Source organism: Chaetura pelagica, unplaced genomic scaffold, assembly GCF_000747805.2.
Source record: "Chaetura pelagica isolate M959 unplaced genomic scaffold, ChaPel_1.0 scaffold68, whole genome shotgun sequence".
Lineage (NCBI taxonomy): Eukaryota > Metazoa > Chordata > Aves > Apodiformes > Apodidae > Chaetura > Chaetura pelagica.
The window spans coordinates 4532623-4547021 of NW_009954407.1; the positions used below are offsets into that span (position 1 = coordinate 4532623).

A 14399-nucleotide genomic window follows, 5' to 3' on the forward strand; every position below is an offset into this window, starting at 1 on the left:
AGTACACCTCCTTGACAACGTGCTGGCAAGCAGACAGAAGCTAGTTCTGCACTGGCTGACTGAGGCACTACAGACAGGGAAGCACTGCCTACAGCTGCCATAGACACCTGCTCAAAACACCTGCAACTACAACTCCAAGACCCACAGCATTTCCTATTCTAGTACAGTCACTTGTGAATCCTCCTTCCTTTGTATCAGCTTTAAAATTTATATCCCTGCTGATCTCCTCCTTCTGTAAAGACTTACCTGGCTGGGTGAGTGGAATTACAGGAGTAAAAAAACATAAAGCAGTCCAAAGTATCAGAGTCTCACCTGGATTTGGAGCTGTCTCTGAAACCCTCATTAAGAAACAAGAAAAGTGAAAGGTCCAAAGAGGGACCATAATAAATGCCTGATATTAAATTGTTTATTACAGATTAAGAATATGTAATTTACTCAGCATTTTTGTTTTCCTAAGGAGGCACAAGGCAGACCCATTTATACAAGGGATAATACAATAAAAGCAGAGATTGAACAATTTACATTTTAAAAACAGCAAGCTAAGCAATGAGCTGAAGTTAAAAAGTAAAACTGTACTAGGAAATTAGGGGAAATGGTTTGATGGCAAGGTCAAGTGGAAAAACAGTTTCCTTAATGAGATAGTGACTGTTCACTAGCGGTGCTCAGAGCAGGAATTTACTAACTGGAACAGACCGGGTCATCTATTTATCTTAGCATGCTCTGTTTAAGATAATGTTGCTTCTTTTTGTGAATCTTGTGTGGATAGCAACTTTATGCCTGGATTTAACTTTGAATAAATTTATTTTTTGCTCTGTGAGGACTAAAACCTTCTTCAGGTAAGATGAAATGGGAAAAGCCATCACTGCAGCACCATAAAGCTTACTTCAGAAATTAAAAGGTTGAGAAGAACTTTGGTTTCCAGTTTGGCTTTTCAGGAGTACCCTATGGTGGGAAATGTAGCTCAATCAAAACCTGAAAATAATCACTAGGAAAATATTTACATCATTATTGTCTGTGTTCTGCCTTCAGAATTCTCATGATATAAGCATTTGTTGTCATCTTTTGAAATTAGCAACAGAATAGAAATGAAGTGGGGTTGTGAGAGAACAGTGATAATTTAAAAGCTCATTACCTGACTCCTGGATCTCAGTCATGCATTTGCTGACCTTTTTTACCCCCTACTCCCATGTTCTCTCTGGCTTGGTTTACTCAGAGATTATCAATTCACCATTAAGAACAAAATGCCACTTTTCCAAGACATTACTTTAAAATTTAAAAAGATTATGACAAGTCACATTTCTCTACGGATTTGACAGGTAAATTTTCTATCACGAAGTAAATGACTGCAGAGATGTTCAATCAAAATATGCAAACAGAAGTTATTTATCGAACTGCTTAAAAATCTAAGAGTAATGAAATAATATCCAAAGTAAACACCAGTCCTAGAAATTCAATCTAATGCTACATAAAGCAGGAGGCTTTCTCCTTCACTATTTGTTCATTCGGTGGGTTGGTTGTGATGTTTTTGTTTGTCTGTTTGTTTTTAAGATAAAGAAATCCTTTAGCAATTAGTTGCTTGCAAATTCAGTGGAATGATCAATTTGAAAAATATGGCAATTTTTGCCAGCAGATCTCCAATTGAGACTTGAAGCCTAAAGAAATTATGTGAGAAAATTAGAGAGTCAGGAGATACCCTGTTTGAACTAACATTGGTGCAAAGAGACTCCACAGGTGTCTGGTAGAAATATTCGCTTGTCTTGTATCCAGATACTTCAAGTGACTTATTAATGTGAATCTGCATGTCTCCTTCTGGTCATGGAGAAATACATAAAGTTAGAGATTAGGCTGAATATCCATTTGATTGCTGAAAGGAAAAAAAGTGTCCTGTTGCTCCCAATTAGTTTGAAGAGTCCCTGCGATACTGCTGACTAGAACACAGACATCACAACACCAAAGTACAAAGGAAAATTCATCGGCATTAACATTTTGAAGTATTATTTCCACTTTCAAAGGGCCTTAAGGTAAGTTCTATGCTGAGGCCTGGAAAAAGCAGTGGGCAGGATAACTTAAAAAGATGAAGAGCTGTCATCTTTTCATAACCTAGTGAGAGAAAAGTCCAAGTTAAAAAGAGAGAGAATTTTAGCATCTCCTCCAAATTTCTGCAGTGCTTATGTTAAACTGTCACATTCTTATTCCTCTCAGTCTAGCTGGAAAGAACTCCACTGTTTTCAGTTTCCCTGGCAACAGCATCAACAAAAATGTGTATAGTCCATGTCTCAGTGCAACATACTGTTAACTATGCAGAACCAACATCCAGATAAGTTTTGTTTTCCTTTGAGGCCGAATAGAACAGCAGTGGGATTAAGAGAAAAATAATAAAGTAATGCAGATCATATTAACTTTTGTGTAACAATTTGAGCCATTCTTGGTTTTCTAATATTTTTTTTTAGATTAAAGACATTCAGAATTTACCTAATAACCAAGTAAATACTGTCATATAATGCTTAGTACAGTAGAGACCTCTCACTACCAAACATGGATTACTTCTGCTGTGTAGTGTCAGATCTACAGGGCATTCCTTATTTGCCTTGCAACAACAGTGGTCAGAAAATGAACAAATAAGATACCCATTATTGGGATTTTTAAAAAAATCTAAATTCAGTGAGCCATTTCTTCCTCTATTCCTGTCAGCACATATCAGTTGCAAAGATAAAGAGTGGTACAGTAAATGCACTAAACTCCATCTGTCAACTCCCTACCTCATTTGGAAGTTTGAAATACAGGTCTGTTATATCTATAATGTTATATCTATAATGGAAACTGCGTGAATCAGTCAAGCGAACAATGACCATCCACAAACACCAATGTCCAAAGATAGACATAATTTCAACAGTTAACAATGATGTTCTGTGGCAATGTACAGTAAAGAGTCAGAGGCTGGACTTGATGATCTCAGAGGTCTTTTCCAGCCTCCATAATTCTCTAATTCTGTGATTTGTAAAGCACAAGACTAGAGGATTTCAGCACTGATGCACTTCCCATGCAAGTGCAATACAGCAACAGTCTCCGAAAGAGAAAGCTGTGTATCGCAAGGCCTGCAATTGACTCTTATAGGTCTCTCCTTAGCACATAAGAGGTCTTGATCAGGTAAAACACGGTTTTAATTGGCTGTATCTTATCTCCCCCTCCCTTTTTTGAGGAAAATAATTAAACTACTAACACTGAGATAATCTCCATTGCACACCAAATTGTGGTTGCTGATCCAAAACATTGAAGGCATTCAAGCTTCTTCAATTAGATGGATCACCTAGATAAACTTTAGCTACACTCCTTCTTGGAGGTGGCCTAAAAACATTTTTATCAAGCTTTACAAAGAACTGGCCTAAAAGACATCCCTAAGATAACATCCCCCCATGCCAACATTACACTGACCTCAAGTTTGCCAGTGTTTTAAAGCAACTGAACGGAAACTAACTGTGTATGTGCTGATAAGGGCAACTATAAATGCATATCTTGTTGAAAGGCTCCCTCACAAAGCATAACACATGATAACCCTAAAGCTAATGTAAGAAAACAACTTTTTAAAACAGCTTCTCCAAATAAGACTGTATCAACAATAAATCCCCAGTTGGCCTAGTATAGTTTTTGAAGAGGATCTGAACAGGGCAGAAAGCTGGTATCATTCAACATATGTCAGTTATGACTTTTGAGAAAAGCAAATGAGTTTTTGCCCTGAAACCCAGTAGCTTCTACAGTTATTATCCTAATGCATTTAAATAAATGTTTAATGTGCTGATTCCATTATTTTGCCTTGATAATATCAAAACAGAATGTTCCAACATTTAATTACTACTTATTTTGTGTGTACTGTGTTTTGATTCTAATCAATGCTTTTTTAGTTCCTTTAGGGGTCATTTTCATCCCTTAAATATTCCTCAGGATCAACTATGTCTTTTTTGCCTTGAATAAAAACTGTGTACCTAAAACAGCTAATACTAAAAATCAAGCTGTAAAAGCAACCAAAATACCGCTTAGTACAGAATGCTAGTTTTTTCCTACAATTTCATCAGCAAGATCCCTCAGCCCCTCACTTCTTTGATATACATGCAAAAACCCTTCAGACCAAGTTTTCCACAATAACAGGCAGAAATAGCATCATTGCTTCACTCCTTCCTTGCAGAAATACCTCCATGTTTTTCATACTAATCCAACATTGAATGTCTTAATATAAAAAAGCTCCAATAAACACAATCCTTTTCTAAGGATAAGTGCAAGAAATAATCAATGTTTTTGTCACACGTGTGTTCCCACTATGGTACAAACAACTGCTCTGTGTTAAGGCAAGGAAAACATTTTCAGGATGCCTGTAAATGTTCAGAGAGATTTGATCAAAATAAATACTGATATTATCACAGGCACATGGACACTAGCAGATGTTTACGGGATTATTTTGTAGATCATTTTCAGTCTCTGTAGATAGAACTTTCAAACTCCGTAACAGCCCAGTGTCAACCACTCTGAACATGCCAAAGTCGGGGGTTGGCCACTTTTGCCTCACACCATGACCATCTCAAGCAGCTGCCAAACTCCACATGAGGAATGCTTTCTGCAGCACAGGGAAGGAAGCTGTCCCGGGCCTCAGGAGGAGAGAGAAGGCAGAAAGACTGACCAAAGCAGACACATGAGGTTTATGAGAGGTCTGCCTACAGACACTGGTGCACACCTAAGAAGCAATGTGCAGTCAGGAATCACACCCTGCTCCTCCCTTGCCAGCATATTACCCAAACGGGCTTGAACCCAGCAGCTCAGCATTTGGTACTGAAGATAGACAAGGACACTTCTTACTGCAGAAGCTGAAAGGTGTCACCTATCCTCACTGTGGAGAGGGAAGGGAAAGAATTTCTCTTACCATTTAGAAAGTTGTAGAGGGTATATTTGCATGGGATAGAAGGAAGAAATTTTTCATGGTAAGGGTGGTAAGTCACAGGATGTCCAGAGAAGCTGTGGTTGCTCCATCATTGGAAGTGTTCGAAGTCAGGTTGGACAGAGCTCTGAGCAACTTGATCCAGTGAAACATGTCCCTGCCCATAGCAGGCATGTTGGACTAGATGATCTTTAAGGCCCCTTCCAACCCAAACAATTATGAATCTATAAAATGAAGTATTTTTTCTTTCTTACTGTTGGTTTTGGTTGTTTTCTGCTGTTAGTTCACTTTTTAAAAATTCTCCTAAACCCTGTCCCCCAAGCCAGGCAGTGACAATCTATTAGCTAGGTTTGTACATGAACAAACATGTACATGAACTCCTCTCCTGCCTCATCAATGTTCGCTACTGGCCATACCTCATTTGTTTCCTATTGCCTGACTGTGGAAGACAACAATTTAATTTGTGAAGGACTAGAACATTTGAAGTTAAACTCTCTATGATCTCTGTATCACAGGCAAACAGGTACAGGCAAACTAGGTCTGATTTTAAATTCTGAAAACCCCTTATAGAGCTAATTGCTACAGATCCTGCATTTAACATTCAGACATAAGCAGCATGCAGTAATTAAGACTTGGAAACACATATTTAAATTTAAGCAGCAAAAAAACCAGGAAAAATGCCAGTGCATAAAATTTCATGGAGGTGCACAATGCTTTAAGCAGAGTGGAAAACCTGAGAACTTGCAACCATTACAAAATGGAAAAACTGTGCACAGTATTTCAAACATTCATAACAGTTCTCTGCACCCATTTTACTCCTATGCATGCATTCTGCATACATTCAAGACTAAAGAATTGGTAATGTGAGTTTAGCCAAAGGTGTACACATACCTTTAATAGGTATATATATTAAAGGTTGTGAATGAACCTCTCAGGGCTCTGCACAAGTGCATTTTTCAATCTTCATGAAAGAGCAAGCAAGAAATGATAAATGAAAGATTATCTACTATTTCACTGATTACTTGTTTTAAGATATGGGCTGAAATACGAAAAGAAAACTGTATTTCATAAGTCACTTTCTCACTTAATTTTACACTTAGCAGTGTGTCCAATATAATTACTCATGAGAAATTGCCATATGATTGAATTTTTCTCTTTATCCAAAAAGCATCATCAACATCTGATGTTCTACCAATTAGAGTCTGGCTCAATGTCTGTAATGGAATTTTCCACCGAAAAAATTTGTGCTAATTCTGAGAGAATTATATCAGAAAGAGAACTGTAAACACTTCCATACCTTCTCTAAATCTGGGATGGAGGAGGAAATAATTTCTGATGAGAATCTTAATTATATGTGTACAAAACCGAATCATGCCAAATTTCAGTGAGACTTTCAGGAAGTGTGGGGGGATCCTGGGCAGACATGATGCAGAAGATGAAATTAAGATAAATTAAAAACCATGTCAGAACATTAATAGAAAGCTCCTAAAAAACACAATGGTATTAAAAAATACATAAACCAGGAGGATAATGAAACAAAGCTGACCAGTGTAAACCTTCCCAAATAGTCCTGACAGAGGAGCATGACTCTCTTACAACACAGTGAAATTTATGCTGAAGTTTATTTATTTAGTAAATAAACTCCTCTTTCAGGAAAAGAAAAGTAAATCAAAGACTGAGCCATAGTAAGTTCCTAAATCTTAGTATCTTAGTCTTAGATTCTCAAGAGTACAAATTATGGACAGATTTAGTGACTCAAAACACCTGTAACTAGTGATACAGGATTTACATCACATGCCCCAAACAAATATTTTCTTTCACATTCAAAGTAAAAAAGTTGGGTATGGAAAGTCAACTGTAGTAATGATTAATAGCCTGGCTTTGCAAGCAATATTGTAGTAAGTCTCAAACCATAACTACTGCATAGGATTAAAGGAAAATTACTAATTTTCAGAGTAATTAATGTGCAGACCATGTATTTGCTTCCTTTCATTCCAGATAAAATTGAACTGCAGCTCAGCAACTAAAGTATCTCGAACAGGAGATGTGCTGGATCGTATGTGGAAGACAGAAATGCAGAAGCATCAGAGCACAGCAGCACCAACACACACACAAGGAAGAAACAGATTAATGTTTTCAACAAATGGGTAATGAAGCAAATGAAAAAGGCATAAGAGACAGATAAGCAATGATATGAAAATAGGTGGTAAGATGCATAAAGTTTGATTAAAATGCACTGAAGAGGAGCAGTAGATTGAACCACATCTCCAGCTGGATTCCATTATTGCAATGTTCATTAAATCTAATATTGCATACTGGTAAGTATCTACCACAATCTTGAAAAAAAATTAAAAGTTACTAGCAAATGCTAATTCAAACTGCACAACTGGAGAAGGTCATACAAATCTGGAAGGATATCTCTGGAAAGAATGGAAAATTGAATTAGTGGGGTGGAATAAACAAACAAACAAGACTAAAGAACCAAATTACAGCTGGCAGATAAGCTTATGGTGTATTAACATGGAATGAAGATCCCACTAGCCCATGGTCTCATTATAGCCTTGACGGTGATGTCAAGACCTTTGGAATTCTCTGAAACTGGACAGCTAGAACATCTGTACACTTACTTCAAAGCAATGAATGGCTGAAAATGGCTGGACAATTTGAGTCTTGTGTTTTATAGGGCCATCTTAAATTACCCCTCCATTGCAACAGTAGATAATATAGTTCTCGATGTGCCCAGAAGTCTAATTAATGAGAGACACAAAGTAAATCTTAACAGGACAGTAACTGTTTAGGTGTTTATTTTTATTCCCTATCACATCCTTTTCAAAGGACAGGCCACTTCCTCTAATGCATCAATCTTCTTACACAACTTGCTGAAAGAAAGAATCAGAAACACTACGTCCTTTTTCAATTCTACCCCACATTCAGCATCTTAAGACATCCCACTCCCCTGAAACCTACTTCTGGGCAGTCAGCTAGTTTACCCTTGCCCTGCACCATCTTTCACACTGTCCTTCCTCCCAGTCCTAACTTCCTTACCCATTATACAGAAAAGATTACTTTCTAACAACTTCTATACTTATATTGGGTTTACATGGCCAGGTTTTGGTAGTGGGGGAACTACAGCAGGGGCTTCTGTGAGAAGCTGCCAGAAGTCTTCCCTGTGTCTGATAGAGTCAATGCCAGTCAGCTCCAAGTTGGACCTGCTGCTAGCCAAGGTCATGCCCACCAGTGATGGTGGTAGTGTCTGTAGGATAATCTAGCTAAGAAGAGGAGGAAAAAAAATCAGACCTGCACAATTGCAGCCAGGGAGAGGAGTAAAAATACGCAAGAGCAAAAGCTCTGCTGACACCAAGGTGGGGGAGGATGTGCTCCATGAGCTGGAGCAAAGATTCACCTTCAGCCTGTTGTGAAGACAATGGTGAGGCAGGCTGTCCCCCTGAGGCCCATGGGAGTTAATGCTGGAGCTGATATTCACCTGCAGCCCATGGAAGACCCCACACCTGAGCAGGTGGATGCCTAAAGGAGGCTGTGACCCCATGGGAAGCCTGTGCTGGAGTAAACTCCTGGCAGGACCCATGGACCTGTGGAGGGAAAAGCCCATGCTGGAGCATGTTTGTGACTCCATGGGGGACCCAAGCTGAGCAGTCTGCTCCTGAAGGACTGTGTCCTGTGGGAGATCCACACAGGAGCAGTTAATGACGAACTGCAGCCTGTGGGAAGGACTCATGTTCAAGAAGGTAATGGAGAACTGTCTCATATGGGAGGGACCCCATGCTGCAGCAGGGGAGGAGTGTAAGGATTCCTCCTCCCAAGGAGGAAACGAACAGCAGAGACAGCATGTGATAAACTGACAACAATTCCCATTCTCCACCCCCCTGCACTGCTTGGGAGGAGATGGTAGAAAAATCGGGACTGAAGTTGCACCTGGAAAGAACTGGGGGTGGAGGTAAGGTGTTTAAAGATTTGCCTTTTATTTTCTTATTACCCTACTCTGATAGGACTGGCCATACTTTAAATAATTTCCCCAAGTCACATCTGTCTTGCCCGTGACAATAATTGCTGAATCATCTACCCTGTTCTTATCTCAACCCACGAGCCTTTTGTTGTATTTTCTCTCCCTTGTTCAGCAGAACAAGGGAGTGCCACTACACAGTGTCTTGTGAATGTTCATATTCTTGTTTCACCTGCAGACTTGTAAATTTAAACCCATTCTCATCCTTTCACAGGTGTTTTTTTGAGACTTATTTGATTTCAACTGCCACAGAGACTGTGATTTGAAGAAACTTGCACTGAGTTTTCACACTTCTGTACAACAGGAAAACCATTTAACCACCTCTACCTCTTCTTTTTTTGCAACATAATTTAATATAGATAAAACCAAGCTAGGACATAAGTCACATCGTTTTCTCCATGAAGAAAAGTTTCATTCTCTAGCAACGAATAGCTGAGAGATAAAAGGGCAAATAACAGATAAAAAATACAGCTAAAGAAACTGAAAAATAATATGTGGTAGAATGAAATATGGAGAAAGATCCTTCAAAAGAAATAAAAGTTTAACATACAGTCCTTGTGATTCACTGAGCAAGTGCGAAGTTAGAGGAGTCAAAATGAACTTGCAGTACCACTTCATAAGAATAAGAAAATAAATTCTCTAGCCATATGCTGCTGATGTTAGAAAAATGGACAGTGAACTGTCTTCTTAGTTTGGAAAGGGACCTGTCGCTCAGGCAGTAAGAACCACATCTAAAGAACTGTACTGGTGGCCATAGGTATTGAACATGCCTGGGAGGTCACAGGAGAACATGAGAGCTGGCCCACGTGTGTGGAAAGAAGGGAACAGGAGGTTCCTCCTCTCTAAAAAAAACCTACACAGTAACTAAAAATCAGACAACATATGCTCAAGATGGTAACTTCCAACCAAAGCACTGATTAAAAAAGGTAACTTAGACATATGGAGATAAAGATAGCACTGCTTGATTGTAAAAAATGCTGCCAGAAAGTTTTTTAGCATCAAGGTTTTTTCATTTTGTGTTTTTTGGTTTGTTTTTTTTTCCCCTTCTTAAAGAAGGGTGGGTATTTTTCAGTTCAGTTTATCTCTTGTGCCCAGGCAACAGATTTTAACTTTCAAAACAGCAAAGCTGGAGTAGGAGGAAGCTGTTTCTAGAAGATTTGGAAGCTTACATCCTTTGAAACTTGCAATTCATTTTCTTGTACATACATTAAAAGAGATCCCATTAACTTCTTAAACAAAACAGAAAACAACGCACATAACTTACCTCATAGTAACTTCGCACAGCATTGCAAAATGCTTCATCTGCTACAATTTGTGTCTCCCCATTTAAAAAGGCCTGGAAACGTTCCTTCAGAGTCTGCAGCTGCTGCTTATTGAGCTATGAAAAAAAAAAAAAAAAAAAAAAAGTATCTATTGTCAGTAGAAACAGAGAAAATCTTTGTAATTACTTGTTTGGTAGTGAATATCTTACTTGCATTTATGAAGTTGTGTCTATCACAAAATCTCCTTCATACACTTTTAGTGCATATTGCAGTCCAGACTCAAAGTACATGTTTCAGACTAAACAACTGAAAAGAGAGTTGCATGAAGAGTAGGTGATACTAGCTGCAGTTAGTCAGTTTTGAGGCTAGCAGGAACTGGCTCATTTTGTTAATACTGATGTTTGGGGTTTTTGCTAAATCAAACCTAAAAATGAGAACCTTCTAATAATGATATGGAGAGGGAGAGAACAACAATAAACGCAGTTAGTCTCAAGGTAAAAATACGCAGCACTACATGTACTCATAAGATGTGAACAGGAAAGAAAAGGCAGAGGCTCCCTGGCCAGCCAGCTCCCTACTGAGTCACAGTTCTTCAGATTAGCACCTGGGCAAGCCAGGTTGCTGCAGCATGTCATGCAAGCACTCAGCATGCAACTAAAGTACTCTTTACTGTGTGTCCTTTGGATGCTACAGGTAGGTCTGTATGGATATTTCTTCTGAGCAGTATTTTATATACATATGCTGAATAGAAAGACTGACTTTCCTCATTACAGCATTACCGGGTATTAAAATGTAGCTCTTAGTTCTGGTCTTCAAATTATTTCAAGCTTTTTCACGCTTTCAATAAGTGATAAACAACTAAAACGCCTCCATGTATTTAAGTAATCCAGGAGCTACCATTGGCATGTTTTAACAAACATGCTCACTGTCAAAAAATGGACGAAACATGCTTTCTATGAAGAAAATTGAGTACTAGTCATTGATGTTATACCACTATGAACAACGTGAAACTAATCTTGAGGAACAGCAGCCACAAGGCTCCAAGACTGATACCAAATTACATCTGGTGGATTTCAGATCAAAATTGAGTGTGCTTTGAACACAGACTCCTAGTAGAGAACATTAAATGATTAAACCTTGCAATCAACCCATTTTTATTGAAGCTTAATGTTATGGGGAAAAAAAATCAAAATCCAAAAGCTCTCCAGGGATACAGACAAAGGCTTTTTGCCAAGGCTCCTATCAACTCTAGAAATATTTACTAAGATATTGTCACGATCCGGTATTCGGACACGTGGCAATTTTTCATAAAGGTGATCCCAACTGGTGAAATTAAGACGCAAACGAGGTCAGATGTCACATGCACAACAAACTTTTATTAGAGTAACAAAGCAAAGGTCCCTAGAGCGGATAGGACAGGCAGGAAAACAGAGACAGAAAAGAGAGGAGAAAGCAGAGAGATAGAGGACAGCAAGCGAGAGAGCACAGTTACCACCCACGGTGCAGCGATGTCGTCGGTGGGGAAGTGGTTCCTGGTGGAAAAGTACTTCTGATGCACCCATAGAGTCCCAGACTTTTATACAGTTCTTTCCCACTGCCCCCCCCCACTCTTCTTTCCGGAGTAAGGAAAAACTCCTATCTTCTCCGTGCTCCTCCGAGGTAACAGGGGGGGTAGGTATGGCGCCAGGTTAAGTCCTGCAGATAGTCTGAGATGTCTGCATAACAAAGGGAGGTATAAGGCCACTGGCACCACAGGTTTAGCCTGCTCCCAGAGAAAGATGCAAATCTCTTTAGTCCGTCTGCAGATCTCAACAGATGTTGTTTCCCAGATGTCACAGGACACACATCTTGAGTGCCAGAGTCTGTCACTTATGTCTTGGATTGTTCGAGACAAACACTGTGAATTCTGAATACCACAGATATTTCTCCTTATCAAATCTCTGAGGAGTTAGAATGCCACAAAGGAATCTGTCACTAACATACTAATACAACAAAGCAACAATTAATAGTTGTGCTTTCCCAGAACTTTAAAACTAATGCAAAGCCTTTATTCCAGTGAACATTCCTGAACTTCAAAATTAATATTACAAAAATTCAAACACAGCTTATTGAACAATTTTTTTTCATTCTTATTCTGTCTTTCTTAGATAAAAATCAACAAATATTTAAACATATAGGCAGAAATTAAAATTTTTTCCCAGAGGGCAGAAAGTTATATTTGTAATGGCTAACCTGTAACAAACAACATTAATCTGATCACATAACTTTTTCTCACAGAAAAACTTTTTGGCATCTACAGAAGTACGGGACCTTATGCTTTCAGGTCTCTAGTGTCAACACTTTGAAGCCATTTAAGCTACAACACTGTTACAAGATTAGCAAAATAACTGATATCCTCATAATGTACCTACTTCGGACAATCTCTATTTCTGTCATATCATATCAAGGGAGGATTTTCACCCTACATTAAGTTTCCCAACTCCTATGCTTCTATGAAACATGTAGCAATTTCCTGCAAAACTCTCTCCAAACTGAACGCAAACCTGAAAGCTGTTCAATTCTCACAGAAAACAACAGTACAGGTGCCATATATAAACACTTGATAGGAGAAGTCCCCTGAAAATGGTGAAATGTAGGCAGCAGCATAGCAATTCAAAGCCAAAGAACTGTGCCTTTGGAAAAAAAAAAAAAAAAAGCCAAACTATTTAAAAATACATGATAATTCTGTTCCTCATCTTAACAAAACAATTAGCAACATGGAACAAGCCCTAAGAAATCCCTAGAGAAAAGGCCTCCTGCTGAGGCAAGCAAACTTCAACAGAGGAGAGCAGCAGCCCAACACCAACACATTGCCAGCCTGCTGGCATTTTTAACTGCTAGTTAAAAATCAACGGGAGCAAAGTATTTGTATTATGTCTGCACATACACCAGAAAAGGCCTCTATCCTCCTGTCTGCCAGACATCCATTCCCTGCACATAATCTGCACCACAAAGGTTAGCCATTTCTAACAAATCAAACTTTATTAGCAGGTACAAATGACAGGTCTTTCCCTGTATTCCTCTCATTCTTTTCTCATGTTCTAAAGACACTGGACAAGCTGAGATATCAGAAAATGTAAATCATTAACAGTGGTCTGAGGTTTTCTTAGCATGTACTTGTTCTTGTAGAGGACTTAAAAAAGAGCCAAGCAGTCCCACAGAGAGTGTACCACTGCTGAGCAAGCAGCTCCTCCATCCCATGGAATATTCACAGCTTTGCCATGAGAACATTTGGGCTTCCTGCCAAGGCAATTATGGAAATGTGTTTTCATGCTTGTAGACTTCATTCTTCAGGTGATTTGCTTGTCTATTACCCACATATCAAACAAAAGCGTTATGAATAAGTCAACAAAATATAAATTTAATTCTGACTTCCTCATTTCCAACCATCACAGTTCAGCAAACTGAAATGCCTTTAAAATATTTACACATGGCTTTCATATTCACTACTTCAGACAGTAAGTAATTCTAAGGGATGAACGGCATTTTAGGATTACTGTACACTTCTTAAATTACTTAAAACACTTAAATTACTTAGGTTTTAATGCAATATCTGGATGTAAGGGGAATAAAGTTCTCCTGCAAAACTAAATCATTCCAATGGCAAATATAAAAAGTTATACCTTGCATTAAATATTATTTTACGTCTATTTTACAGTTCCAAATTACTGTAACATTGAGAGACACAGTTGCATTAACTGTCAAGATATAGAATAATTTATAGTAGTCTGCTGTAGCATACTGTTCCTGTTTTTTTGTTTTCAAAATGTTGAGTGTACAGTGAATTCTCACTCATCTTTTTTTTTTTAATATTGATAAATTTTAATTGATTTATTAACACTCTTCAATTTACAGCCAAGTGCCTTTAAAAATGAAACAGAACTAAAGTAACAGTAAAGGTAGTAGCTTAGAAATCAAACGGAAGTGTAATTGCATTAGATTGCCATAACAACAAATGGAGTTGAATAAGCAGCTGTACAGGACATTAATTCTTGGACACAGCCAAACTGCTCAGCCTATCCAAGCCTGAGCTACCTTTGAAGTTGTACATCTTGGTTAACAAAGGACAAGAGATAAGCACATCATGCACAATCCAAGTCCCAAGTGAAATGCTTAAACTTAAGGGCAATAACCCTGGTCAGATTCTCTCTGG

General features: G+C 38.5%; 1 protein-coding gene across 1 annotated transcript in view; it reads right to left on the reverse strand.

The window, feature by feature from the left end:
• Window positions 1-11113, reverse strand: part of CADPS2 (Ca++-dependent secretion activator 2) — a 220420-nt gene extending 209307 nt beyond the window's left edge. Inside the window, exons 1-2 of the mRNA XM_010004331.1 lie at window positions 11105-11113; window positions 10210-10323 (exon numbers count right to left, since the gene is read on the reverse strand). Of these exons, the coding sequence (XP_010002633.1) occupies window positions 10210-10323; window positions 11105-11113 (123 nt within the window). The remainder of the gene's footprint in view (window positions 1-10209; window positions 10324-11104) is intronic.
• Between the last annotated feature and the right edge of the window lie 3286 nt (window positions 11114-14399).